Genomic DNA, 26,544 nt, shown 5'->3' on the forward strand with positions numbered 1-26,544 from the left:
TGAGTTGCGACCTTGGACTAGCGGCCGGCAGGCAACACGCTGTAACAGCATCGGCAGCAACGTGCACGGTACACGAAGGCCTGTGCGCTGCTGTTGCAGTCACATCTTCCGTGCGGTTTCGTACATGTATCTCTGTACGGAAGTTTTGCTTTATTCTTTTCACCCTTTTTCGCTCTTCCTTCCCTCTTATCCCGCTACACTCGCTTCTGCCCGTTCCGTCGCCCCGTCTCCAAAGCTCAGTGGCAGCCGATAAGCCTCGGGCCACGAAGCGGGTGGTAAGTTATCTCCGGTCGAGGCGACGTTCCGTCGTCTGGAAATCGCCGCACGTAGGGCACCCTCCGTTCTCATACGGAGCTTCGTCTCACCCTTTCTCCCACCACTCCCAAGCGATGCCTCTCCTCACGCACGAAAACACCGCAGAGAAGCGTGCTTGCCAGAGCCGGAGGAGGAAGCGTACGATGAGGGCAGGAAGAAGGGAGGAGGAAAGTGAGAGGAAGAAAGCGTTATGTTCTGCGGAGGGTTTCCCACATTGTGTTCCTCCGTAATCACCGTGGGCGCGACGCAGTAACGCTTGGCGTAAACAAGTCAAAGAGCGAGCTGGGAATGAAACTGGCACTGCAATCGCTGACGGCAAGAAAAAAGATAGAGGAACGCTGGGTAGGAGAGCTGCACAGGCCCTGTCGCTTTCAGAATTCGTGGTGACGAAGGCTCAGGGTCTCAGCATCACCCTTGGTTCTTTTGTTTACGTCTGATGGTTATAACACTTTTTTTTTCAGTTTCTTGGAACTGTCCGGTAAATGCATCCGCCAAATGATTTGTCTTAAGAATGCAGGCGACGCATGTTCGCCAAACTGAATTCCTGAAACCTGTTCGCAACATCGCGAAAATTCGTTGCTCCATAGACAAAGTGTAGAAATTGAAAGTGGCTCAGCATTTGATTTCTGCCAAATAAAACACTATTTGCGCCTCTGATTTAATGATCTGCCACCAACACGAAAGTTGAACGCAATGGGCATGCTTACCCCTTCGATATAGTAGAACTAAGCTTCAGGCATCAACACAAACTTGTATGCGCGGAAGCTGGATAAAAAAATATGAGAAATTTTAAGGTGTTTTAATAAATATGTGCTCGTGTCGTTACTGTCAATATGCAGTGTGGCAAATTCAGATACACATGAATTACCACCAACAACCCATTTAAACTGAGCTTTGACCGGAGTCCCTTGGCTCATAAGCCTAATATGGCTTCTCAGAGTATGTTACAGCGATTTTCCTATCTTCCTGTGTTAAGCACTCCGTCACTTTTTATCTGGTAAATTAAAAACTATGTTACTTATATTCACTTGCTAAAAATGAACTATACCCAGATTTATTTGAAACCAAAATAATTCGTTTGGGTGCGTTTTGCTCTGTACATTAAAATGCTTACAATTCAGAACAAAATGATCTATAGTTTCGCTTTTACGCGCAAATAAATAGCGAATATGGTCTGCAGCATCGTATTTTACTCTAAAAGCGTATATTAAAGCTTATGTTAACTACATGTTGCTACAAGTGAACCTCTGGATAAGAAACTGACCTTTGAACTGGTCAGGGAGCTTCAAAAACCTGTCTGCAGTTTATATGGGGAGATGCTTAGCACAAAACCATGCACTGCACAAACAAAATCCTGTACCTTGCTCTTGTCTATGAAAAAAAAAAAAATCAGTGTTGAAGGTTACACTCTTTCGCGCCGATATGTTGAATGTTCTTTTCTTGACGCCGAAAACAGGAACGAAATTCAATGCTATCGTCTTGACCAAAAAAAGCGACAATACCGAGATGTTCACAATTTTTCTGCGAAGCTTTGTGCTTCACAGAGATGCACATACTAAGTTCCAAATCGCAGCATCCCTTCAAAGCAGCCTTCAAAGGTCGAAATGCGATATTGTGGCAAGCAGAACGCTCCGACTGAACGAACTTTCAGTGCCTCTATACGAATGCCTGTCAGCCATATTATAGTCATTAGCACGTTTGCATTAAGCTCGAAAGTAGTCACAGAAAAAATCGTGGTACCAGATAAAAGACCGCAAGCTTGAAACTAGCATAGCAGTTTTCTATTGTTTTGAATAATCTGCCTACTTTATGCTTGTAGATGACATGTAAGCACGCAATGTGGCTGTATATTGCAGTTTTATTCTTTCCGCTATCTTTATGGCGAAACACGCACGCTTGTTTCTTGCAACAACACTCAGCTCGTTGGAAACCAAGCTGCTTGTTGTTTGTTGCTCCAAAGGACGACGGAGGAGAAGGAGTGTGCACAAAAGAGGAATTGCGCAGAACCCAACTCGCTATCGGCAGTTGTGGGAACAGTGCCTCGAACACAATGAAAGCTACGGGAAGGGCGCTGTGCGCGCCCCGTGCAGGCAGTAGGAACTATGCTGCGTAAGGGATAATGTCGTCTAAGCGAAGGCGTTGACACTTTGGAGCCACCGGGGACAGCGTGAGGCTCCTGGGTCGAAAGACGGATCGATATTTTCATGGAAGAAGACATGCCGAGAGAAAAGTTTTGCACAAATAAACGGTTTGACGCTAGCGCGGAGAAAAGCAGTTCGAAGCTGCGTAACGGACCCTGTACGCGGTCAGTAACTCGCTTAGTCTAATTACAACATTCGATCTGAACGGTAATGGGTGCACAATAACGAAGAGACCCTGCAACTGTGCTTGGGAAGCTATCGACAAAAAGTCAAAATAGTGTTCTCAAATTTTATTTGTTCTTATCCTCGCGCACATAAATAAGATTGTGCTACACCTCTGTAGTGATGTAGGTATGGAAATGCAATTGTAGTGATGCACCTTTCCATCGGGCGAGGAGGTTGCCAAAACGCCCCCTCTCCGGACTGTTGCCAACCTGCCCCGTGCGCACAACATCCCAGCGATCTATGTGGTGACGCCCAAGAAGTCCTTATTGCGAAGGTCTGTCCGGAGGGCAAATTTTTCATTCTAAGTAGCAAAAAAATGGCTGAGGCTTAACTTGGTTAAGCCTGGAGAATGCGAAGCATCATCGTGTCGCGAAATTTGGAGGCGCACAACCACAGCGACGGCGCGAGGTGGGCCCCCGTTTCTCCACTGTCGTGACGTCATCGTGTCACGTGGTGTGACGTCATGTATCACGTGATTTGGAGGCGCACAACCACAGCGACGGCGCGAGGTGGGCCCCCGTTTCTCCACTGTCGTGACGTCATCGTGTCACGTGGTGTGACGTCATGTATCGCGTGATTTGGAGGCGCACAACCGCAGCGACGGCGCGAGGTGGGCCCCCGTTTCTCTACTGTCGTGACGTCATCGTGTCACGTGGTGTGACGTCATGTATCACGTGATTTGGAGGCGCATAACCACGGTGAAGGGCTGAAGTGGTAGCTAAAGTAGTATGCTTCGCATAAAAAAAAAAGCTGGAGGGGACACTTATGGTTCGCCTTAATGGTATGCCTTAAGGCAAACCATAGAGAAGAACTTCACAGAATGCAGAAAATCCACTCTGTGGATTGTTGGTTGACTTTTCGCTCACGGCCACCGACCGCGACGCCGGCCTTTCTGCGACACGGGGCCTTTAACGCTGCCGCGTTAGAAAAAGATGTCCTGCTCCTGTAAAGGGTTGGTGGCAGTGGATTAGAATCGAGAAACCGAGGCAGGACACCAGAAAACTGGCTTACTTTTACTGATGTAGCTTTCTCAGCTGTGGTTGGATATAAGGTTTTTTTTTGTTGTAAAATTTGGTCATTGTGAGAGCTACACTGACACGACGCGACCTAAGATTTCGTTCAATTACAGCACACGGTCTTCGCTTTAGGCGCAGCTACTGCCTATCTTTATATTCCAGAGCCTGTAAAAAGAAACTGATCGCGCAAGATATATATTTAAAACAAACGGCTGATCACGGTTATTATTATTACGAATGGCAACCTCAATACGGTCAGACATACTATTAAAGGCAGATGCGCAGGCCCATTGTAGAATTCGGCTTACACAGTGCGGAAACAAGGCTGACGCTTTGTTACTGGGATACAGAGATGGGTTTTGACATTTTCAAAGAGCAATATTCGAAAAATAATGCATGTATCTTGAACGAGCTTTTCTATCCGTTCTTTTGTCCCTATAGGATCGGAAGAGTTTTATCAACAGGTAATGCCTTTTGCTGGCACAGTAATTAAGAAGTTTGTTTTGCCTCTTGCAGATAAGAAAAAAAAATGATAAAAGTGTTGCGTCAGAATACGGCACCCGATAATGCAGGCGTCGAATAGGCTCCACTAAGCAGCAGGTCTTTGATTTCAGTGTGCGCACAGCAAGCACAATGCCCCGATTGTCTTACGCACATCCATAACTTACTTCAGAAAGGCTCTTTGATCTGCCTAAGTGTTAGTTACGTGTTAGTGAGTCATAATTGGTTATGGCATAAAATCTTTACTGCATTAAAAAAATACTGCCAAGTTAGAAAATGCATGCTTAATAAACAGAAATGAGATCAACAAGTGATTAATACTATAGTAAGTATTTATGTGGCACTATCTTAAACTGTGTGCAGAATCGCTTTAGAATACGATGTCATACGGTGCAACAAGTAAATGATTTTAGTATATGGAGAACAGTATTGTTCATAACAACGGCCACGTTGTTACGGAACCCACCGATCACTTTCACGCCCGTATACGACATAAAGAAATTGTAGCGTACAAAAGCGTTCAATTTAAGCTGCTGTGCCCTGATTCGTACCCTGGGCTAATCACCTTCCCCCCTATTCGCGAATTCATTTGATACTTTCTTTTCTATGCATGAAGGATAACTATTGCATCAGGAGAACGGTACGTCCAGTCACACTACAGTGTAACCGTGAACACCGCACGTGAAACCTGGCATGCTCCTATTCGTCCTCCTCAATATCACCGCACTGCGGGGCTTCAGGTATTGAGACGTAGGGACTGTCGCGAGGAAGAGCACACCAGGAGTTGGGAAGGCAACACAGCACGCTGGATTCTTCTCTCCCAGGGTGGAAACATCACGCTACGCTAAACAGCCTCCCATCCGCGCTGGGAGAGTCCTCTGCCGGATCTACTACGCCTGCATCTTTCTTGCTTCGCATCACCGGTCTCCATCCACGCACACTCCATAGGCGATGCTCCCATCGCCCCATACAGCTCCTTGGAGGAGGCGCATCCATCACGAAACCCGCGAGGACCAGATCGCGAGCTGCGTCATGCGATCGTGCATACGAGCGTATGGCGCACGTGCGGCGGCAGACGAGCCTCCGGAGCGAGAGGCACCCGGAGGGACAACAACGAGCCTCTCTAGACGGGGGCTCAGCACAAGGTCTGTGGCGCCGGCAGCGGCGCCGACCCGGGTATATGGCCTCACGCCACCGCGTCCAGCGGCCCACTGCCGACTGGACCACCACGTGCTGCCGCATCGGATGGCCACGCAGGATATGGCCGGCGCAGGAAAGAGGAGGAGGGGGTCGACACGGAGGGCACCGGCAGAGGCGGTTCGGCGCGTGAATATTTAACGCGGCAAGCTCGCCGCGATGTTACGGTGCGTGGTCCGTCCCAGCCGAGTGCTTTTATTCATGAGCGGCCATCGGCCGGCCACGCTATTTTTCATTGGCCGGCACGCACCTTGGTGGCCGCTTCTTCCCTCCCTCTCCCCGGGTCCTCGACCGCGTCTTGGAGGGAAACGGGAGAATAGCGGGGAAACAAAGAAGTAACGACGGGGCGCGGGTGCATCCCGAAGTGTCTGCATTTCGCTTACGCCGATGAGAAGAGGGGAATGGGTCGAGGCCTGGCACGGAGGAGACTCACGAGTCGGTGGCGCCTTCGAACGCCGACCCTCGCTGGTCTTCAAGCGGCACCACGCTTTCGAAGTTTGGATAACTGACCAAGAACATTTACTCTCTCTCTAATCTTTCCTGCTTTGCTTTAAATCACCGTTTGATTTCGGGTGGTATCATTCACGAGTTCAGAAGTTTTCCTTCAGTATCCCTTCATGTTGTGCCTAAAATTAAAATAATTGTATCCTTGCTACTCATACAAAAATTGCACGAAAGAAATTTGTGACGCTTGAACGGGTTCAAACTTACAACCTTCTTTGTTTTCATACTTGCGCTTAAAGGAGCTAGGATCATAAGTTTTTTTTCGACTACATGAAAATACATGTACTTTCGAATTGGACTGCATTGTGCACTGTGGGGTATTAAAGCTCCGAAGTGACTCTAGATTTGAAGGACGCCGTAGTGGAGGGCTCCGCATTAATTTAGAGCACCTACGGTTCTTTAACACGCCCTGACATTGGACAGTGCGCGGGCGTTTTTGTATTTCGCTTCCATCGAAACACTACCTCTAGAGCTGGGACCGAATCCGCCACCTTTGAATCAGCAGCTGAATGCCAATGCCACTGAGCCACCACGGCGGGTACATGCACATTCGAGAAATGTAAATGATTCCGATACAATATTCAATGGTAGTTTCAGGGATATCGACAGTATGAAGGGTGCTAAACGTAGCGAAAGGGACCAATTGGTCACGCCTACTGGTAATTACGCGCTACTTTTTTAAATAAAACAAGCAATGTGCATTCACGGAACCAACTTCAAGGGAGTGGAGAAAAGAATGTGAATAGTCACGCTCCGTACTGTCTTGGGTGCTCCTTCACTGTATTCAGAATTTGCGTGAGCCGTGGACGCATTCTTAAATGGAATTGGTTTCTTCCTTTCAAGCAGGCGTTTCTGCTCCGGACATGTACCGCCGCCGTAGATCACGTCATCAGGTGCCCCCCCTCTCGTACCCGCACTCAATCTGGCAATACCTGAACTCCGCCTCTGTTTTATGCGATGATTACACCACCATTTCAACGGCTAGCACAAAAAAAAACTTAATATTCGTTTATCTGGAATTTTAGCATATTCGACCCCTTAAAAAGCACACTGGCAGAACTTCCTTCACTTATTGTTCTCAGTAAAACTCAGTAAAAATTGATTTTGTTACTCCCTCTGGCCCTGTTAACGTCTGTCCGGTAGCAAAAGACGAACTCATCGCTGAGAAAATTTTATTTATTCATTGTAAAACATTTTATTCGCCGGGAAGAGCTTGGCAAGAGGTCGCGTTAAGTGGTCGAGAGTACATAGCCCTCGACGACTTTGTCAGCCCACTCCACCGCCAAAACTTGCGTTAAAATTATTCGCGCCAGTCGATTTAAATCCTCACGTTCTCACTGAGAGGGACGGGTAGCCTCGTTTTCGTACATGAAGGTGGTGTATAGCGTAGCCCCTGGGATCCATGTGCGAAATTTGGTGTCGAAAAACGCAGCTTACCCGCGAAATAGGTAAGTGGTGGCGTTATACCTTTACTTCGTTTTTCGGTCTTCTCGAGTTTATAAACGCTCCGTTTTTGGCGAGAGTCATCTCATTCGGACTCTAACGCTGCACCTTATCGATACTGGCCTACTTCAATTTGCCCTCAGTGTCCCATTAAGCTCGTCGAATTATACAACCTTTTCAGTTGCGCTAAACACAGGAAGGCAAAGTGTGGACAGCAGTGAACTTAACACTGGTCTCAGCAGCAGTGGGGGTGGACCAACGGTGGCGGAGGAGGCAAGTAAAACTGCGATTGAGTAAGCGTCGCTCAAGAGTTGCATATAAGGCTTATATGGCTGGAAGGCTTAGATAGCCCAAATTTGTTCACTTGTATTTGACTGGTGAAGACGTTCTGTAAAACAAAGAGAAACTTCATCTAGACTGAAAACAATGTAGTGAATAAAATTTGTTTGGAGCTAGTATAAATATGTTCCTTTGGCAGTTAAATTCCCGGATATTTCCGTCAGTCTTATTTTGCCCTTGTTTACATCGCCTCGCCCTTTTCGAGGGCATTCTTTCAAATAAAATCACTTTTTATCTCTTTCCTTAAGTTTTTTCACTGTAATTAGGTGCTTTAGATGTTATGCGCTCATACTAATAGGCGCATCAGTGCTAGTCTTCCGCTTCAAGTGAAGATCATCGAAAGGTGCTGCGGCGACCAAGTCACTGGTGAATCTGGGTGTGTTTTCATGCTAGTATGCATTAACTATATACTGGCACTTTGAATTATGCCGTTCAACTCCCATCTCCAGTGCAACGGTGAATAACTGGGACAGTCTTCAGGAGGAAGCCTGTCGAACGAAGTGAAGAAATGAAAAAAAAACAGCATAGACAAATGTAAGCGACTCACGTGTTTCATTTCCCAAAGAAGGAAAACCGAGGAAAATAGAAGTTTGGACGTTACCATCGCGCCACTGCTAGACCGAAGTATCAGTGCAAGTCCGTCAGTTGTCAAGTCTGTCAGAATGTTTACTTGTAAGTTCATAAACGTGATTTAATTCCAATTTCACGAGCAATCTTAGCACTGAAGAAAAAAAAAAACTTGTTCACAATGTCGACTTCCAGCAGCCTTTCAGCCGACCTAATGGTAGAGCTAACGAGCTTCCCCTTCACGATTAGCGGGACTGCTATCTCTGCACCTAACTCCAGCGCAACGGACCGGCCGTGTACATAGGCCATCACCCTCAGAAAACAAGAAAGTAAAGAAGACGAGGACAAAAATGGGAGCAACAAAAACCGTGAACAGGTAAATCGGAGAAAACGCTCGTAAAACAGCGGCGCTTAACCAAAAACCCTGCGCCAGAGCGGCGGCAAGGAAATCATGCTCCCAGCGTCATCGGCATGAGGCTCACGGATCAGCGTTTGAGGTCCAGTACTGCCCACACTCCGAGGCTCGCGTACCAACAAAAACGCACATACCCAATCCCCAAGAAGAAAAAAAGGGGAACGCAACTGAAACAACCGCGAACGCAGAGGAGAGAAGCGCGCGCGGAGCAGGGAGCCGAAGAAGAGCTTCGGCGCGGGAGTCTGGCCGCGGTGGCGGAGCACCTGTAACGCGCGCAGTGTGTGCGTATGTGTGTGCGTGGCTGCGTGTGTGGGCTCGTTGCTTCTAATCGAAGCGTAATCAGAGAAGGGGGGCCGGCAGCCCGACCCACTCGCGGCCTCACGTACGCCGCGTAATGGCTTTCGGCTGCCGAACCCGAAGACTCACCACCGCCGCGCCAGAGCAGCCAGGACCCGTGGCAGCGGCCGCACTCGCCGGAGTGAGGCACTGCGTGCGTGTGCTCTGTGTGCCAGTCGTTCGGCAACAGACGCAGAAACAGAGGCGGCGCCTACGCCAGCCAGTATGGCCGTGCAGCGAGGAAAACGAGAAACAGAAAGGCAAATGAAAGAAGTGGAGGTATTTTTGCCGCTGACACCGGGCCCACGTGTCCGCTCTCTTTCCCCTTTCAACGCCGCGGGCCGGACCGATCAGCGCGATTTCCTTGGGGCACACCTCGTGGCGCGCCGATGATTAGCGGCTCTTGGGATCCGCGCGGCAGCGCTGATTGCACGTTAGAGAGAGCGGCCGCCGCCGCTGGGCCACGATGCGGCCGTGCAGCCGTGACCGCGGATCGGACTCATTGTCCTCCCGCTCTTGCCCCCCGTTTCCCGGACCACCCCTTTTTTCCCCGCTTTCCCTCTCCTCCCTAGTAGCGGTCCCTTGCCCGCCGGACTTATCGAAAATCACAGGCAACAGAAGCAGCAGTAGCGGCGGCGCGTGCAGCGTGCTGTGTGTGTGCAATGCCTCACGGGACATCGGTGCTCGCAGGCCGCTGTCGATTCTCCCTCGTTTGCCCGCATTAACGGGGCCCAGAAGAGCTGCTAGCTACACTTGACGGTGCTTGGGCGCTGCCTTTCCTATTTGCTATTTTATTATTCGACGCTGGCTTTGATTGGAAGGTGTGATCTGTATCCACCGCAGTCTGCACACAGTTCCTAACGTCGGTGGCAAACTGTTCCCGAGGAAAAAAAAAATACCTAGGCGCTACTGCGAAATATGTTGGTTGTGCACGCTCTACCATCATTATACGAGGCAGCGATACGTGTAGTCCATCTGGGTACGTCGCATAGGCTGTAAAATTAAAAAAAAAACAGTGTCTGGAAACGATGCGACGCGTGACCTGGGAGGCCGCGAGAACGGCGGATTCATTTGCTTGCAGCAAACTATTCCATTGTTTCATATTATCTCACGTTGAAGCTGAAGTTGTTCGCACACCCGTAGAGGGCAAAGTTTTGAAATTTAACGAGCTAAATCAGAAATTAAATTTTTGTTTGTGTAAATGGCGCGTGCGACGTGGGAAGTTTCACTCTTCGTTGTAGGCCTTTGAGAAATCTTCTGAGACTTTCAGGTCATAGTATGCAATCGCAGAAGTTCTCCAGGGTAAGTTTACCATCACTAGATATATATAGTTGCCACGACTCAAGCCATGCAGTAAGTGGTGGCTCATTTCGGGACAGACTATTTCCAATAAATAAAATGACAATAGCTTCCGGCGACGATTGAAGCAACGTAGGCAAGTAGTGGTGCTCTAATTTCGTTTAATGCTTGGTTTTCTTTGATTTGGAGCCTTTCTCTCCACACGAGATAGCGACGGCTCGCTGGAGAGTGCGAGGGCGTCATCAGTTAGATTTTCTGGATCACGGAGCGAGAAATTTCGCTTAAGAATTGATGCTACAAAGAAGCAGTCGCACGGCTTGGTATGTATGTATGTATGCATAATCATCGTGATACTGCACGCCACACACCCACTGTCCGGTTAGCTGTCTCACACTCTGCGGTGTTATCACCTCTGCCTATCTCAGCGTGTACTACGTGACTTCGTACCATTTACCTCGCATTAGTCCAAGCTCAGAAAAGGCTAAACTGCTCCCATTTCTGTTTTTTTTTTTAAACGCGAAACTAAGGACGCATCACGCTCGCACCTCATGTCACGCGCCACTGAGTAGGTTCGACAAACACCTTTCACCCTTGGCGCTGGTTGCAGCGTTCGTGGGCTTTATTGTCTTCATTGGGCACAGGACTGGAGGAAAATTTAATGCAGTTAGCTAGCAATAGGAGAAAGGAAGGAAAGATAGCGTTACCGAGCGGGCAAACAGGGGAGGCGAGGCAGCTGTTGAGCACAGTAGATGACGAGACGCGCTGCGTGACTGTAAGCTTGATATCTTGATATCTGGTTCTGTTGTATTCGGATGACTGTGATTGGATTGTAGTTATTCCTTTATTTATTTTTACTCTCAGATTGTAGTTACCGCGTTTATTATATGGATTGTGCCTTTTGTGCATATGCAAACTCAAGGTAGGTTATGCCAATTATTGTTTGTCTGATTGAAGAACATAGGTAAAGGTTCTGATGTGGTGTGCGACTTTAACAATATCATCGCGGCGAGGGCAGATAAACACGGTTGGCCGAATCTAAGCAGTGGAAAGAGTTAAGTTGTGTTATATTGTGTGAAATAAACATAAACAAGAAATCTTCCTGCCGTCTGACAATAATAAGTTTACAGCAGTCTTCATTTGGATTACTCTAGCTGTCCCACAATAGTTGTTAAAAATGAAATGGACTGGACGATTTTGCAGGGCTTCAAGTTTATTAATTACTGCTCTGTGATTGGATCCAAAACGGATGGTGCGTATTCCAGCTGTGAGTGTACACAAGTCATATATAACAATAGCTTTAACAATAATGGGGCAGAAGAGAAGTTTCCTTTCAGATATCCTAGTGTAGAATTCGGTTTGGACGTTAACTACTCGATACTGTTTTTCCAGGACAAATATCCTGTTATGGTGACACCATGGTAACTGTATGATGCGACAGATTCTACAGCACTTCTATTGCGATAGTAGTTAAAATAATCAGTGTCATTACGAGAAATTCGCATAGCCTTTCATTTATTGGTGTTTAGTTGCATGCACTTTTTATTACTGATATGTTGTTTAGGTAATCTTAAATAAATATAATGTCTGAATCGCAGGGTGTTTTGCAAAAAATGATGCAATAATAAGAAAATATACAGTCTATTAAAGCATCCACTTTTGCCGCCCACCGTGAATTTCTCGAGCGCCACGTGCCTTCGCTATTTCGGAGATGATCTCATAGGTAAAGTGGCTAAGCAAATAAGGATAGAATAAAGGAAAGACGTTTCTTTTTTACCGTAGGGCAGAAAAGGCAAATGATGGCATTTATCTTTCAGTGGCACGGTAGAAGTCACAATCGCACAATAAAAACAACCTTAGAGAGAAGCAGACTGAGAAAACCACGCAAAAAAGCGGAAATGAATGCTTGAGGGCTATTTTACCACGAGCTTGATTATGCATGCCATGTCTATTCTGATAACGTCCCATCTGAAATTGTGGTCAGATTTACTAAGCCTTTAACGCATAGAGTGGGGGCGTTATTGGTCGGCGAGGCTCGGGTCTAGTCTTTCCGCGGGATATGCTAAGAGCCAGAACAATGTTTTGTACTAGGAAGTCACGAAGTTTGAACAAACGAGAAGACTGCTGACTTTGGCGGAAGGCGTCTGAAGGCACGAAGCTTCTCTAAGGGCTTGTCCTTCCATTTCAATGCCTTCGTAACCTGCTGCACATTTTATGCGCGCCCCGCTCACAGCACAAGCGCAGGCGTCGTGGACGTTTCTCAGTACAGTTTTTCTCATTTAAATAATCTACAATTTATTCTATCCAATTCGTTTAGGTTACGTCGAGCAAAACACTGATTTTTTGCATGCTTCTCACATTCATGAGGATAAATTGAATGAAACTTATGCTAGTGCTTGTGTCATAACCTTTTAATGTTTTTTTTTTGCATAAAAAAGAGACCGCAGTTTTCTTATATAGAGTGAGCAGAAGCTCATATTTAGCCTTAAGCACGGTGCGAATTAAGCACGGTGTGAATTTAGCCGTATTATAATAGACACGCCGCTACTCTTCGATCAGGGGGAGCCGCTGCGGATAGCTTCGTATCATACTTGGTGCTTGTCTATTGTACGCCACGGTAACTTTAAGGAATCAATGAAACAATGGCATTCGTGATCAGCTTCTCTTTATTTGTGCAAGTAGCAAATAATGATAACCTTCTCACTGATGCCTGAGTTGTGATAATGTGCGTGAAATATACCAGAATCTTATATCTCGTGGTGAACGTAACCCTCTTATCCGAGTCGGCTCAACAGCTAGCCAGCACAAAGAAAATAAACTGCAGCTGAGGGAGACATTGCTGGCTCATTTTTTCACTGTTAACGAGACTTGAGTAATGCTTGCTACCTTGAAATTTCTGAAGGGCGATCAAAACGGTGAAGTAACAAAACGCACTGGGTGCCGCTTTTCATACATATGAGCAGTGCTTTTACTGCAACATCTTTACATAAAAGCGGAAGTAACGCAAATCAAACGGAGGTATACCATGACTTACAAACTGTACTGGCCATTACGTAAATCAAACAAGACGAGTGTATCACGGCTTTAAACTTGCATGCTTGACTTTGAGCTAATAACAATAGGCATCCAATAATTTTTACCTTTTAGGCGGTGCCGTTTTCTGATTTGATAGAATTAAACTATATTGTATTCATAGAGAACACAGGTGCCTTCTTTCAAACGATCACATCACACCACTATTTGCAACAGTCTGATTCATCTACGGCAACGCACTTGCGCCCTCGGTAGAAAAGTGTCAGCTCTCTATCGTACAAGGCTGATGGTGGATCTCCACAACAGCGACGGGGCAGAGCCCTGAAGACTTCTGTCGCAAGCGAAGCGCGTACTCTTGAGATGTTGCTTCACTCACGGATACGGCCAAAGGTTTGGTGGATTGACATTTCTGCTGCAATGTCGTTGAGGCAAAATATCCGCACCCATTCTTGTGCGACGGCAGGCAGGCGGCGGCGGATGGGGAGCATATATCGAAAGGTGATGTGCTGCTGGCAAAAAGGACCTTAATAACCTTCATTTCAGTGCAACATTTTCCGGTTATACGTCTTAATAAACAACACTACAAAAGAGAGCGGAACTTATTGAACACCCTTCGTTGTTAACTGATAGCCAAGAGCATCTCCTTTAAATGCCTCTCGCTTTATCAGGTGTAATAATCTTGAAGTTGTAGAGCTTAGTGAAACTTGCAGTCAGCAATTCACAATTACTACAGTAGGAAACGTATAGAAAAGAGCCGCAATGCGTTTTGGCGCTAATATACCAATATTGCAGTGTTAATTCCCCCCTCGCAGGTTGTAGATTTTATCACGAGATCTCCTTTATTTTCACTGGTACTAGCAAGACGAGGAGTTCTACCTGCAGTGACCGCAACAACGAAAATGAAATAAACACTGTGGCAGGCTGAGCGAGGGTCGCAAAAATGAGGTAACGGCTGTGACCAGATAAGCGATAACTTAAGGAGGTAAAACATAAACCGAAGTGCTATATGCAACTCTTAAGCCACTTACCTTGAGCAAAGACAATCAGAAGAGCTGCTACTGTGACAAGCACCCCGGACACAGTTCGAAGTTTCATTTCAGGCTGCAGTGATGACACGGTCATGTGATCGGCAGTCTTTCTTCGGTGATAGGAACTTCTGAAGACGAGCAAGAAGATTTGAGACGATCGGCACCTCCCGTAGATTCCGCAGTGGTGGAGTCGCACTGAACGAAACGTCTGTCAGTTCATTTTAGAAGCCTGTGAGGTTGTCATGATGCGGAAATTTCACCGGTTGTTTTCAAACTCCGATGGGAGAGGTGATAATCGCGTTTTTACAGATGCGAGACGGGCCGGTATCACTACGTAGTAGTTTTTTTTTTTTCAGCACTTTTTCTTCAAAGATCCTTTATAGCGTTCGAAATGCAAGAGACTGGTAGTAAACTGCTGAGCATTATAACTTGATGTGAGTGCAGAGTTGGGAGAAGCTATGAACGAGTGCTCCTCGGGTTAGGGAGGTATCAGGCCGAGGTAGCCTATGGAAATAAAAGTTAACAGAGTCACAAGTTCAGCCTCACAGCCTTTAGGCCGTACAATAGATAATCTGGCCTTGAGACCTGCTAGACGTTTCCCTAAATGATTTTCCAGGGTCACCTGGAGCACAAACCCGATTCCAAGGTCCACACGTAACAAGAAATGTCCGTTCCGGGAATAGACTCAGCAAGAGCGATACCAGCGCGCAGCCAACGTCCCGGACAGAGGCGGCGACAAGTTATCCGCGCCCTTCCAGTTCATCTCACAGTGCCAAAGAGCGCCGAAAGTAGCCGAAAATCAAAACGTTATGAGCCGCAGTCAGGTAACAACCGTGGAATCACAAACGGATACAGTGAAACCTCAAACGCAAAGCCGCGCGATTGCGCGCACACTCGCCTTGCCGGCACAGCTTCGCTCCTTGGCAGCGGGGAGTGCGCGACCAAACTACCGTGCGCGGCTCTCGCCGACTCAACTTCGTCGCCCGCCCATGCCACCGCCACCACCGCGTGGTCCGCGTTCTTTTTCGGCTCCGGCCCTCGCCGCGCATCGCTTCTCTCGCCCCTTCTCTTCCCCTCTCTGTTTTTCTTCCCGGCACGCGCACACGTTCCAAACTCTGCGTCCCCCCTCCTCTGCCTCGACACCAGGATACCCCCCTCATAAAGGGAGAGGCGCATGCGCAGGTCGCGAGGCCACGCCCCGTCGCGCGCGCGCGCTCGTCTCTCGGGCAGTGTAGCGCGCAGGCAGCGTTGCAGCGGGCAACGGTGCGGCCCCGGCAGACGAGGCCGATATGGCAGGAGACGCGGCGGCGATGTTAAAAGCGCTAATGGTCCTTGTATGTATTGCCCGGCGCATTTATTAACTCTGACGGACGGCCGATGTGTGCGTTTTTAGCCCGTAACGACTTCGCCCAGCGCCCGGGGAAGAGCTCGGGCTCGCTGCGGCGCTCGCTTACACGGCGCCCCGCCAACGAGAAATGGCAGGACACGTTTGCCGCACGCGTGTGTGCGTGTGTGCGCGCGTGAGCACGCGAAGTGCCGCGAACGTAGCTTCCGCTGCTGCAGGGGAAAGAACGGGAACATCACTTGCCATGTGCGCAGGTGTTGTGAGAGTACACGCATTTTTTCGGCCACCGAAAAGAGACACGTCTGCGGTTATGCATGCGTACCTTTTCAAGGTACGCCGCCGCGGTGGCTGAGCGGTTATGGTGCTCGTCTGCTGGCCCGAAAGACGCGGGTTCGATCCCGGCCGCGGCGGCTGGAATTTCTTTGGAGGAGAAATTCTAGAGGCCCGTGTACTGTGCGATGTCAGTGCACGTTAAAGAACCCCAGGTGGTCGAAATTTCCGGAGCCCTCCACTACGGCGTCTCTCATAGCCTTAGTCGCTTTGGGACGTTAAACCCCATAAACCAAACCAAACCAAACCTTTTCAAGGTACGTCGTCACAACAGCTTCTATAAGGTACTATGATAAGAAGTATTGGTTCATTTAGTTGCGATGAGACGCTGGCTGGTGGTATTCTAAAGAAATTACGCGCATCGCACCTTCAAACGTCCTGGAAGAAAGTCAAAGCATCGGTAATGATGATGCGTTTTATTAGTTGATTGATTTATGAGGGTTTAACGTCCTAAAGCGACTCAGGCTATGTGGAGTTCGTCTTCTGTACATTTGGTAAAAAAATAAACTAAACTACACCAGAAGGAACCTGCTGCGCCAAAAAATAGAGGATATATCAAGAAGGTACCGCGTCTTCATATGTCTTGACTTCATTTTGATTATGTTTTCCCTCTATTAGGGAGTTGCGTTTTTCAGAGAGTAGAGTCATCAGTCCAGTGTTTAAAATTTAACTTAAGCGCACATGACTTTCTCTCTTATATTTAGAGTTAAGAAAAATGATTTGGGACTTGATATGTGGAGATGTTGAGCTCCTCAATCGTGCAGAACCCTTGCGCGGCAATTTTTTTTTTATTTCAATCGTATAAAGCCACTAAATATTAATTTCTTATGAACTGGTCATGCATGTGGTGCTCAGTTTTGTTGTCTTGTAAGGTAGTGGTCTCATTTTCGCACAATATTTTAAATCGGTGCAAGATACGTTAAGGGTAATCTTCCACTCACGCGGTAATGTGGAACATCTGTTGGCGAAATGAACTTTTCCAGCATTTCTCGAAAGTTTTTAGCGCACACCTAGCAATTTCTAAGAATTGATACAGTTCCAGTGGCTCGAGCGGTGCTACTCCTTATTTTATCATTTAATCGTTTTGCCAAGATATCCGGCCTCCTTTCGTAACTTTTCTTCAGCTGTTCCTTCCTGACCAGTCTGCCAAACTAGACGATCAACCTCCCGTTCAAACAAAGAAACAAACAAAAACCACACCCTTTCTCACCTACTCCTCAACTTCTTTCTCCCTAAACACCGTGCAGCTGCTTCAGCTTGCTACCAATACCTCTGGCGCCTTCAGTTCTCACACTCCTCCTCTTTATTCTAAGGTGATAGGTTTTGGAAACGTTGTGGAGCGATTCAAGCTTGCTTCATCACGGACCAACTAGGGCCCGATTTGCTAAAGAACAAATGTCTTACTACTATACCTCTTGCTTCTTACCATGCACTGCCAGACCATCCCGTATGTAAAGTAAGTAGCATCACCAGTTCACCGCTCACCCACTTCCTGCCAATGTCATTTTGCGAAGCAAGCTTCGCCTCAAAAATTACCTTGTAGCAGTGAAGCACGCTTTACGTGGCCATGCAATATGCAATATGCAGTCCACGTTTCACGCATGACAACTCGCCCGTTTCTACATTTTCTGCTTTTACAGGCCACCGAAACGAACCTGTTCGTTCCAGACACAAATAGAAGCTGCCAGAACGGTGAGGCTGTCTCCTAATGTCAAAGATTGAAATCGAAAAGTTCGACCAACTGCCTTCGCCGAAATAGAAAAAAGAAACATCAGACAACACCGGACACTGCTGATAAACATTTTAGAGGTGCTTATTTCACGTGGTGATGTGTAGCTCGAGATACACTACACGGGCGAATGATTGAAGCGCTTTTGGGCTTCTGTGATTTCTATGATCATCAGTTCTCCGCCTACCCACTGCTTGCCAAAGCCGTTTTGCGAAGTAAGTTTCGCCTCACAAGTTTGTGTAGCAGTGAAGCACGCTTTACGTGACCACGCAATATTGAATTTTGTTGCGCCCTTCATGACAGGAAATATCTTTTTTTTTTTTTGCAGAGTGAAGCGTGACGCTGCCATGAACTTTGACATCGCAAGGAGAAACAGGAATCGCGATTAGACAGACTTTATAAACAATAAATTAATGTCAGCTTCGGCAGTGCGCAACTTTTACGAGTGTTGTTTCGTATTTCTTTTCCTTACAGATCTTTTATTTGTTCTTGAATGCCTCCTCCTTCTCCTGTCTATGACTTAATGAACATTGACATTTTGGGCCCTCGGCATACCTGGAAAATTCCCAAACAGCGGCAGGCTATTGTCGCTTTTTGTGCAGGTATATCTGGGTCGTATAGCCAAAGGCTCCATAAGTGAGCTTCCTGGATTATTTTTTTCTTCTTTTGTTTTTTTCAGTCACCGTTTTGCTTTGATGAGATCATAATACGCCACCTGAACTGGGTTAGAGTGCAAACCGACAACAGAGACGTCTAGTCATGAAAGCGACTAAAGCGATCATCTTTAACGGCTGTTAACTAAACTGCTGGGACATTTTGAGCACAAAGAAACAGGAAAACAAACCTAATATGCTCCGAAAGAAAGCATTACTTTCTTACTCCGAATACTCCGAATAAGATGAAAACCACAGTAACGGGTACTTAATTTATAGCATGCGTCGAGTTTAATTTACGATGCACGTATTAGCGATTACATGTAGCTTAACATGAGGTAACAACTTAAATTAGAAGTATGGTACTGAAACAAAGCGGCGCTATACACTGCGTTTTCGAAAAAAAAAAAAAACTTACACCTGTTCGTTGTGTCCGTGCAGCTGATTGACAAGCGCGGCATACTTAGATATGTGCTTACCGGATGGGAGTGCGCCACTCGTAATCCAATTATATTTTAAATCTCTGGAAACACTTTTGCTTCGGAAGTCAAGATAAAATCGGAGCTAACTCACCCCCGTTCCACAGACTCAACCTAGGCCGACCTTTAAGGCAACTAATGAGCGAATTACATCGCGGGAAATGACAAATCGGGTGATTGCCGCTTGATATGTGGGGCCTCTTTGTATCAGAACCAAACCAAACTGCGAGCGAAAAGCGTTCGTCGGTGCATATTCACCGCTTCTTAAGGCGTGGGGCTCGAGTGTGGTATTACGCCGACGTCGGAGCAACGACACAAGGCGGAGGGAAGGGCCGAGGGTCGGAAGAGAGAACAGGGAGGGGGGGGGGGGGGGGGGATTCATTAAAAATTAATGGGCATCATCGCAATGCGCGCGCGTACGCACGGGCTAAATCCCCTCACACCCACACCGAGAGCCACTCTACTTACTCCCAAATGCTCACTCCCGCGTTTCCCCTTTATCCCGTCGTTTGCCCTGTGTTCTCCTATTCAACACTCGACTCACTGAAGGGACCACAACGGCCACTGCTTTCTGCCGTCGTATCGCAATGAATTTCTGATGAAGCCAGAAACGAGGCGCAAGTCATGCGTCCTCGCGTGTTGAATACTTAAATATTCGGACGCTGTGTTCTCATTCCGTCTAGAACAGCGAAGGAATGAAAAAAAAAAGGGCGGAATTGCGAAGACGCGAGGAGAAGAACGCAAAAAGGACGTCGGCGGCTTTTGGTGGAAAACGCTAGAAGGCTTATTGGAGCCCTCTCTACGAAGTGGGAGAAGATTCAGACGTCGCACTGCTTGATTACCCCGTATTTTTCACACCGAGCGGCGCGGCCGCTCCCTGGCCCTGCAAATAACGAGTGAAATTTATGTACGAGGGTGTGTGTAATGGAAGGGAGAAAGAGGCAACGCGGTTGCAAAACAGCGTAACTACCTTTTACCTGGACGAGCAATGAACTGCAGAGATCACGGTCGGATTTAGGGTCCTTGGGTATTAATTTGACAGCGCGAGCGTGCGGCGTCGTAGCGCTGCTCCTGGGTGCGTTCCCGAGGCGCGCTGTCGGTCCTCTCTTTCTGCGCTAATGAGGCTTGCAGGCGCACACGACTAATGCGCGTGAGTCTTCTTCAATGCCACTTTTTGTTCGAGAATTCAAAAGCAGGCACGCTTTTTAAAGGGAATCAGCCCCCGGAACGAACTATATATTTTGGGAAACTCCTCTGTTAGGAAAACACTGTCGGTCCAGGACACTAATGCTAGGATGGATATGTGATGAACAACGGGTGATTAGATTCGAGAATTAACTTATAAATGCTTAAATTACCGAGGAAGATCGGTTATATGTAAGCTTTCTTGAACAAAAAAGGAGCAGCAGCTTTGCTAAGGATGAATGCCGGAAGAAAGTTATTAATGGATCAGCAGTGAATTGCTGCTGGTATTAGACAGAAAGGTTTTTGCGTTCAAATAAAAGAAAAGGTAAACAGTGAGCAAAAAAAGATAGGAAAAAGAAGGACAGAGAAAGTACAGAATTCTTTTTTGGAACAAGCATGGTCTCGAAAGCCACCTTATATTTTCTACGAATGAACACCACATGCCCGTTTCAGTGGTACTCACCAATATCATTTTTGACATTTAATTTTTTTTCTTTAAAGCAAGCGTCCTTGCTTTCTTACTTCTGCCGCATTTAAGCTAAAGGAATTTTTCATGAGGTTATTTGATTCCCAAGAAATCACTTCCTGCTAAAAAAAAAGTCTGTTTGAGGTCATGGCTCCCTTAAAAGATCCCATTATCTCTTTGGCACTCAAGCAACTGAAGCCAGACAGTCCGGCCTAAGTAGACGTGAAAGCGACCAAACGGCTATGTGCATGCTGCATGACCAGAAAAGTGCAAGGGAGGATGCTCAGCTGGAGCGGAAACGACAATGGGTGATATTACAACCCGCTTACTCATTTCACAGAGCTGGCTTCGAACGTCAAATACAGCCAGAACTCGATGCGCACTCGCCAGAGTAAGAGACTGCGCGGCCGCCACACTGACGACAGCGCCGCTGGCGTCGCATCAGTGGCGGTAGCGCCAGGAGCAGCACAAGCAGCTGCAGCCACATTGAATCGGCGCGAAACGAGCGCATACGTAATCAGAGAAGCGAATCCTCGGAAGCGGAGCCGCCAGACCGTCGTGCCGATAGCCACGAGGCGCCGGCGGCAGCGGCGCGGGGCGGAGGACGATCAGCGGCCAGGCGGCAGAAGCAGCTCCTGGGTCGCCGCAGGCTAAACAGTCGAAGGGGAACCGAGGAGGCGCGGTCGGGGCAAATGGAAACAAACCGCCCAGATTACGGCCCCGCTTGGGCGTCCATTAGAGCGGGATGGCGAGATACAGGGAAGACTCTTCTTCCCCGCTCTTCTCCCTCTCTCACTTCCCCTTCTCTAACTCGATGTCTTCTTTGTCGTCTCTTCCTCTTTAAGGCGGGTGCCTTCGGTATGGCGGAAAAACCAGACTAGCGCGTCAATCGCTCTATAAAAACGGTGCTCGCGCAGAGCGCATTATCGAAAGTCGGCTCACGCACCCGTGCGCGGGATGGCGCGCGGGACCTCGGGTGCACTGGGAAGCGCGTTCGGGAAGTGGCCGCGGGTAAGAGCAAAGGCAATAGGGAAATGAGGACCGCGTGGACGGAAGCCGGGAGGCGAAGCGAGACCACTCTCCCCCCATGCGACGAAAGGCGGATGCTCGAGGCAGGCGCCAATGGGAGATTAAGAGGGACACAATTGCCGTCTCGGCCGCCTGTGCTCTCCCCGGCAGCACTACGAGGCTTGAAGGGTGGAAGATCGGAGCAGCGTCGATTTCCTCACATCCTTCCCCAACTTCCCCATTCCGCTTATCCTCTTTATTTTCTTTCCCTACGGGGTGACGGAAGACGGAGTCGGAGTAAAGGTCCCTTCTTGGAAATCGAGAGCAGCGACGCCTAGAAAAACAGAGGGTCTTCCAAATGAACTGTTGAATTACCGGATTCGGTGTCCGGTTGAAAACGCTTTTTACCCATCCTAGTGCTACCCTGAGCGCTGTTTTTCTTTCCTCGAGCGCAAAGCTCTAGGCTCGCTTTATTTTTCTCTGTGCTTACTGCAATTGGATGCTTTGGGACCCTAAAGAAAAACTATGACTCAAGAACTATTTGGCGTTATGTAATCGAATTTATATTTTGTCTGGTGCTGCGAAAAATATGTGTACTCCTAACAGAAAAGAGTGAAATATATTCCTTTTTTTTCTATTTGACATCAGTCTTTTAATTATTTTTTGGTTCAAGTCGTGACTAATGCTTTGATACAAATACCCAGCATAAAAGAAGTGCCGCACAAGCACTGACTTTGTAAGCAGTCATTTAGAATGAAATAAAGTCATGTGGCCGCGAACGTGAAGCGAGAATTACTAAAGTAAAAACAGTCCTGATTACAATCCTACTATATATCGAGAAAGCACGAAATTTGTGCTCCACGAATAATTCATAATTAGAAGATAGGCTGCTACGTATTAAAACATTCGTACATTCGTAGCTGGTAAATAATACCGAGCTAGAAGCGCTGATTGTGCGAGGAAGGGGCGGAATTTTATTGTCATGGTTTTCTTCCACTGGATAAGATGAACTCGGTCTGAGCAGATCTGGTTACGGCGAAGGTTCGCGCATGTCCTCAGCTGCTGGTCTGCAGGTTCCATTCTTAAAACATTGTGGTCTTCATTGTTTCAGATCTTTCTGTCATTCCTTTGCTCCAAGCGCTCAGTAAAGACTACCAAAACGGACAAATCTATGCGTATAGGCAAAAATCAAGCGCACTTATTCTGCAGTGTGCTTGCATTGTCACCGTAATCTTCATATTTTTGTGGAGTTAATGTGACACCGCCTATGGCTGCCTGGGGCCTTTTAATACAGGTAAGACCGGTCATGAGCGCACTTTTTCGCACGCATTAGAATAATGAACAAAAAGTGGAGCGTCTCCCGCCGTTTGCAAGGAGAAAGCGTAAAGGCACTCCTTGCGGAGTGAAGCAATCTTTGCTCCCACGCGCTTTGTATCAAAGAGCAATGCATAACTTGCGCTTTCTGTCTTTTCGTCAAGCAGCTAAGTCTTGTGGGTTCTCACCGACTAGCCCCCATATTGATATCTTTCTCGCTCGAGAGCAGTGTATGTGTGCTTCTGAGGTGTATTTGTAGTACGTGCTCGTATAGCGAGTATCCTTACCAAGAGAAAACTGCAAGTGAACAATTTTTTCTAATTTTTTACTTGCAGCTCATCCCATCAGGAATATGGTTGCATTTCTGTTATATGTAAACCATTCCTAATCACTAATGTGGAGGCGAACTCGGAGAATTCTCTGCTATAGACCGTAGTGTCGCTAAGAGAAAATGAAAGGAATTATCTTGGCCGAACCGCTGGGCTGTTAGTGTTCAGATTTCCCACCGAGGTGGCATCTAACGGCAATTTCATTTTATATTGCGATTTGGTGGGTTGCTTGCCTGAACCGGTGCAAATTATTTAAAAGTACGCATCGCATGCGGCTATGCGGGACAAAAAAGCAGCTTTCGAAACAGCTGCAATGGCAACGCCAGCTCCTCTTGGCTTCGCAAAGACAAGGCAGACGAACGTGAGACGCGAAACAAAGGGTGGCCCCAACACTCAGGCGGCGAGTGATGGCGCTACTAGAACATCTCTTGCGAGAGCGTCTTCTTTGATGCATGATCGCTGCATACGATGCAGACTTTCGAATAATTCTCAACACATCACAAAAGTTCCTTACCCATACGTAGTATGGAATAAAAGCTACCACCAAATTCCATGACTTTGCGAAATATCAGCGCTAACAAGCCAGTGGGTTGCCTGATAAAATATATCTTCAATTATTTTCTTTGTGACGGAAAAGCTTGTGTATGGGGACACATAGACGAAAGATTCAGAGTAAACGCTTACAAAACACTGAAATTCTGACATATGCGACGCACTGTATCCGACAAGTTCAGATTTTCTGCAGTCACTGTCTACAGAGGAATGCCGCTAAAATGCGCCTCCAAGGGGCCGTCGAGAGCACACGCTGGCAATCCTTGAAGTATGCTCTGCTTTTATTCTGAGAGTACTACTTCATGGGGCCAGAGTCAACCAAGATTCTTCTGAGGTGCTTGATCCTAGGGGGGGGGAGGGGGGGGGGGGGGCAGAAAGGCGACTCGAACAGATCCGCTTTGTTGGCTACTACACCACAGCATTATGCTATCGACGCAGCTGACCACGCCTTGTGTTCAATTGCAACACGCTCTCGTGCTGTGCATTCTACATCGTAGTCTTCACCAAGTTCCATCTGCGAATCGAACAAATTAGATCAGCTTAACCCCGATCTGAGCTTAGCGTGGGTCGCCAGACGCGCCGACGGGCCAGCAGAGCAAAACCTTAGGCCAACCAGGCTAACCACATGCATTCGAACGTCTGCTTGGTTCAGTTACGTTAAAACTCTACAACTTTGTTATTTTGAATAGTCTAATTAACTAACCCCCTCCCCCTCAGAGTCCTCTGACTTCTATCCATTATTTCTCCATTCTCAGTGTCTTTGATTCTCTTCTAGGCACCATTTTTTTTGGTTACAAGACCACGCAGAGCCTCCTTGAATTCAGACTAGAAAATTCCCCACGGTAATTATGAATTAGAAACAGGTTGTTTATTCATACGGATGCTAGAAATTTCTCACTACGAGTTAACAACATTTCAGAAAAACATGAAAGAAGATTCGGCCACATTGCCAGGGTATTTTTTTCCTGCTCCCTAGAGATTTTAGTTTCTTTAAATTTATATTGGCCTCAAATATCTGAAAGCCACAGGATGCCGTGAAAAGCCCACTCTAGCTGCAATAGAATAAACCACTGTTTCGATGCAAATAATTCTTAACCCCGTTATTTTTCTCTCTATGAATGTCCACTTCCTGCCTGGACCTAATATGGTCTGCAGCATCTGCATAAATAATAATAAAAAAAATATTGCTGCTACATATGTAGACGCGCAGGCCATATTAGGTCTAGAGAGGAAGGATTTTACATTCCATGATAATTTTTAATTTGTATTCTGATGACGGTCAATCATATCGTAGTTCAAGTTATGCAGTTACGTATTCCTGCCGTCAACCATTACGGCTAACGTATGTATATAAGAAACACTGCGTCTTGAGCACTTCAGCACCGGGCAGGAAATGAAAAATTGGCGAAAAGCAATCTTGTTACTATGTAACAGCGCTTTCTTCCATTTCGAAGCGTTAAAATGGTCTTTCCCGAGCAACTAAATTATCCACTAAGTGCAAACTGAAGTGTTTTAGTCGCATTACGGAATAAGTTCCTTCAATAATACTCTGAGAGACGCTATGGACAGTAAGACGATGGCATATTTCAGCTGTAAAGTAATTTTGAAGGCCACGAAATTGAAATGAAAGGAAAGAAAGATAAAGTTCAAATGCATTCCCGTTACAGAGCTGCACGCTTGTAAAAAAATGCCTCTTTCAACACATCTCGAGGACGATGTCTACAAAAGCACATTAGACGGTGCCGGGGTCTCGGTTCTTACACGGGACTATGGTAACCTAACCGCTGTCTGCGTTTAGTATCATTGCTCATACATTTTAAATCCTGAGCGTCATCTTTTCAAAAAAATTCGGTTAAATTACTGTTTCATGATTATCGAGTTTACACCTTCTGTCTCAACTCTGTTTTAAAAAAAACATAACACAGACAAAAGTTATTGGTAAAAATAAAAAAATATGAAGCGCTTTTGTATTTTTTTACACTGAAGTTTTTGTAGATTGTGTAGCGTTTCTTGCACTTTGCATCACTGTTTAGAACCGACAACACGCTAACTTACTTATTTACACACGCAGAAAAACGTAAAGTGGTACATCGAAGCTGCTCGAAAAGTGGTTCCACCCTTCCACAACTCTGGCACCCAGGGTGCCGAAGAGCGTGGCCAAAGTGATGAAGCAGTGGATAGGTGAAGGAGGCTAATTGACAAACGAGCACTTTTACGAGAGCGGTAATCTGTAAAAAAATATATAAAAATAAATAAATGAAAACAGGGTTCACGCGCCCAGCATAACCGACCCAGCCTGATCGAGGCGGCCTCCTGGATTCCCGAGAGCCTATTCCATCCCCGTTTTCCTTGGCAGCGTTTGGAGTGGCCCGGCAGCGCTTCTCGCGTGGACTCTGGCTCAAGGCAATCGGCATTCGAGCACCAGATCTGGTATGCACTAAGTTCGTGTATTTAATGCCAGCGAGGTTTCTCATCCAATGTATCAAGTGCGATTTTCGTAGTTTCTAATGCACCTCCAAAAGCGCTTTCGTTAATCAGCATATAACGCTTTGCTTTATCTGTTTCTCACTAGCTATATTTGATCTAATCACCTAGTAGGAGTGGTGTGCGCGGTTAATGAAGTAAGTGAAATAAATTGTGTTTCATTGAGTTTTTCAGCGCTTTACCCCAAATTATCGTAATAGCTCGGTTCTGATTTTTCTATTGTTACCAACATTTCACCGCATGTTACTCATTTCAACTTCAAGTTGTATGCAACATCTCACAGGCAGTCTGCGAATAGCCAGCTTGACGTAAAT

At 46.9% G+C, this 26,544-nt stretch overlaps 1 protein-coding gene across 1 annotated transcript in view; it reads right to left on the reverse strand.

Annotated features, from left to right (window-relative positions):
• LOC149341685 (uncharacterized) overlaps positions 1-15,378 on the reverse strand; it is a 187,675-nt gene extending 172,297 nt beyond the window's left edge. Inside the window, exon 1 of the mRNA XM_089542008.1 lies at positions 14,357-15,378. Within this exon, the coding sequence (XP_089398134.1) occupies positions 14,357-14,450 (94 nt within the window). The 5' untranslated portion in view covers positions 14,451-15,378. The remainder of the gene's footprint in view (positions 1-14,356) is intronic.
• Positions 15,379-26,544: the final 11,166 nt, after the last annotated feature.

Source organism: Amblyomma mixtum, chromosome 5, assembly GCF_055824585.1.
Source record: "Amblyomma mixtum isolate Tamu chromosome 5, ASM5582458v1, whole genome shotgun sequence".
Taxonomy (NCBI): Eukaryota; Metazoa; Arthropoda; class Arachnida; order Ixodida; family Ixodidae; genus Amblyomma; species Amblyomma mixtum.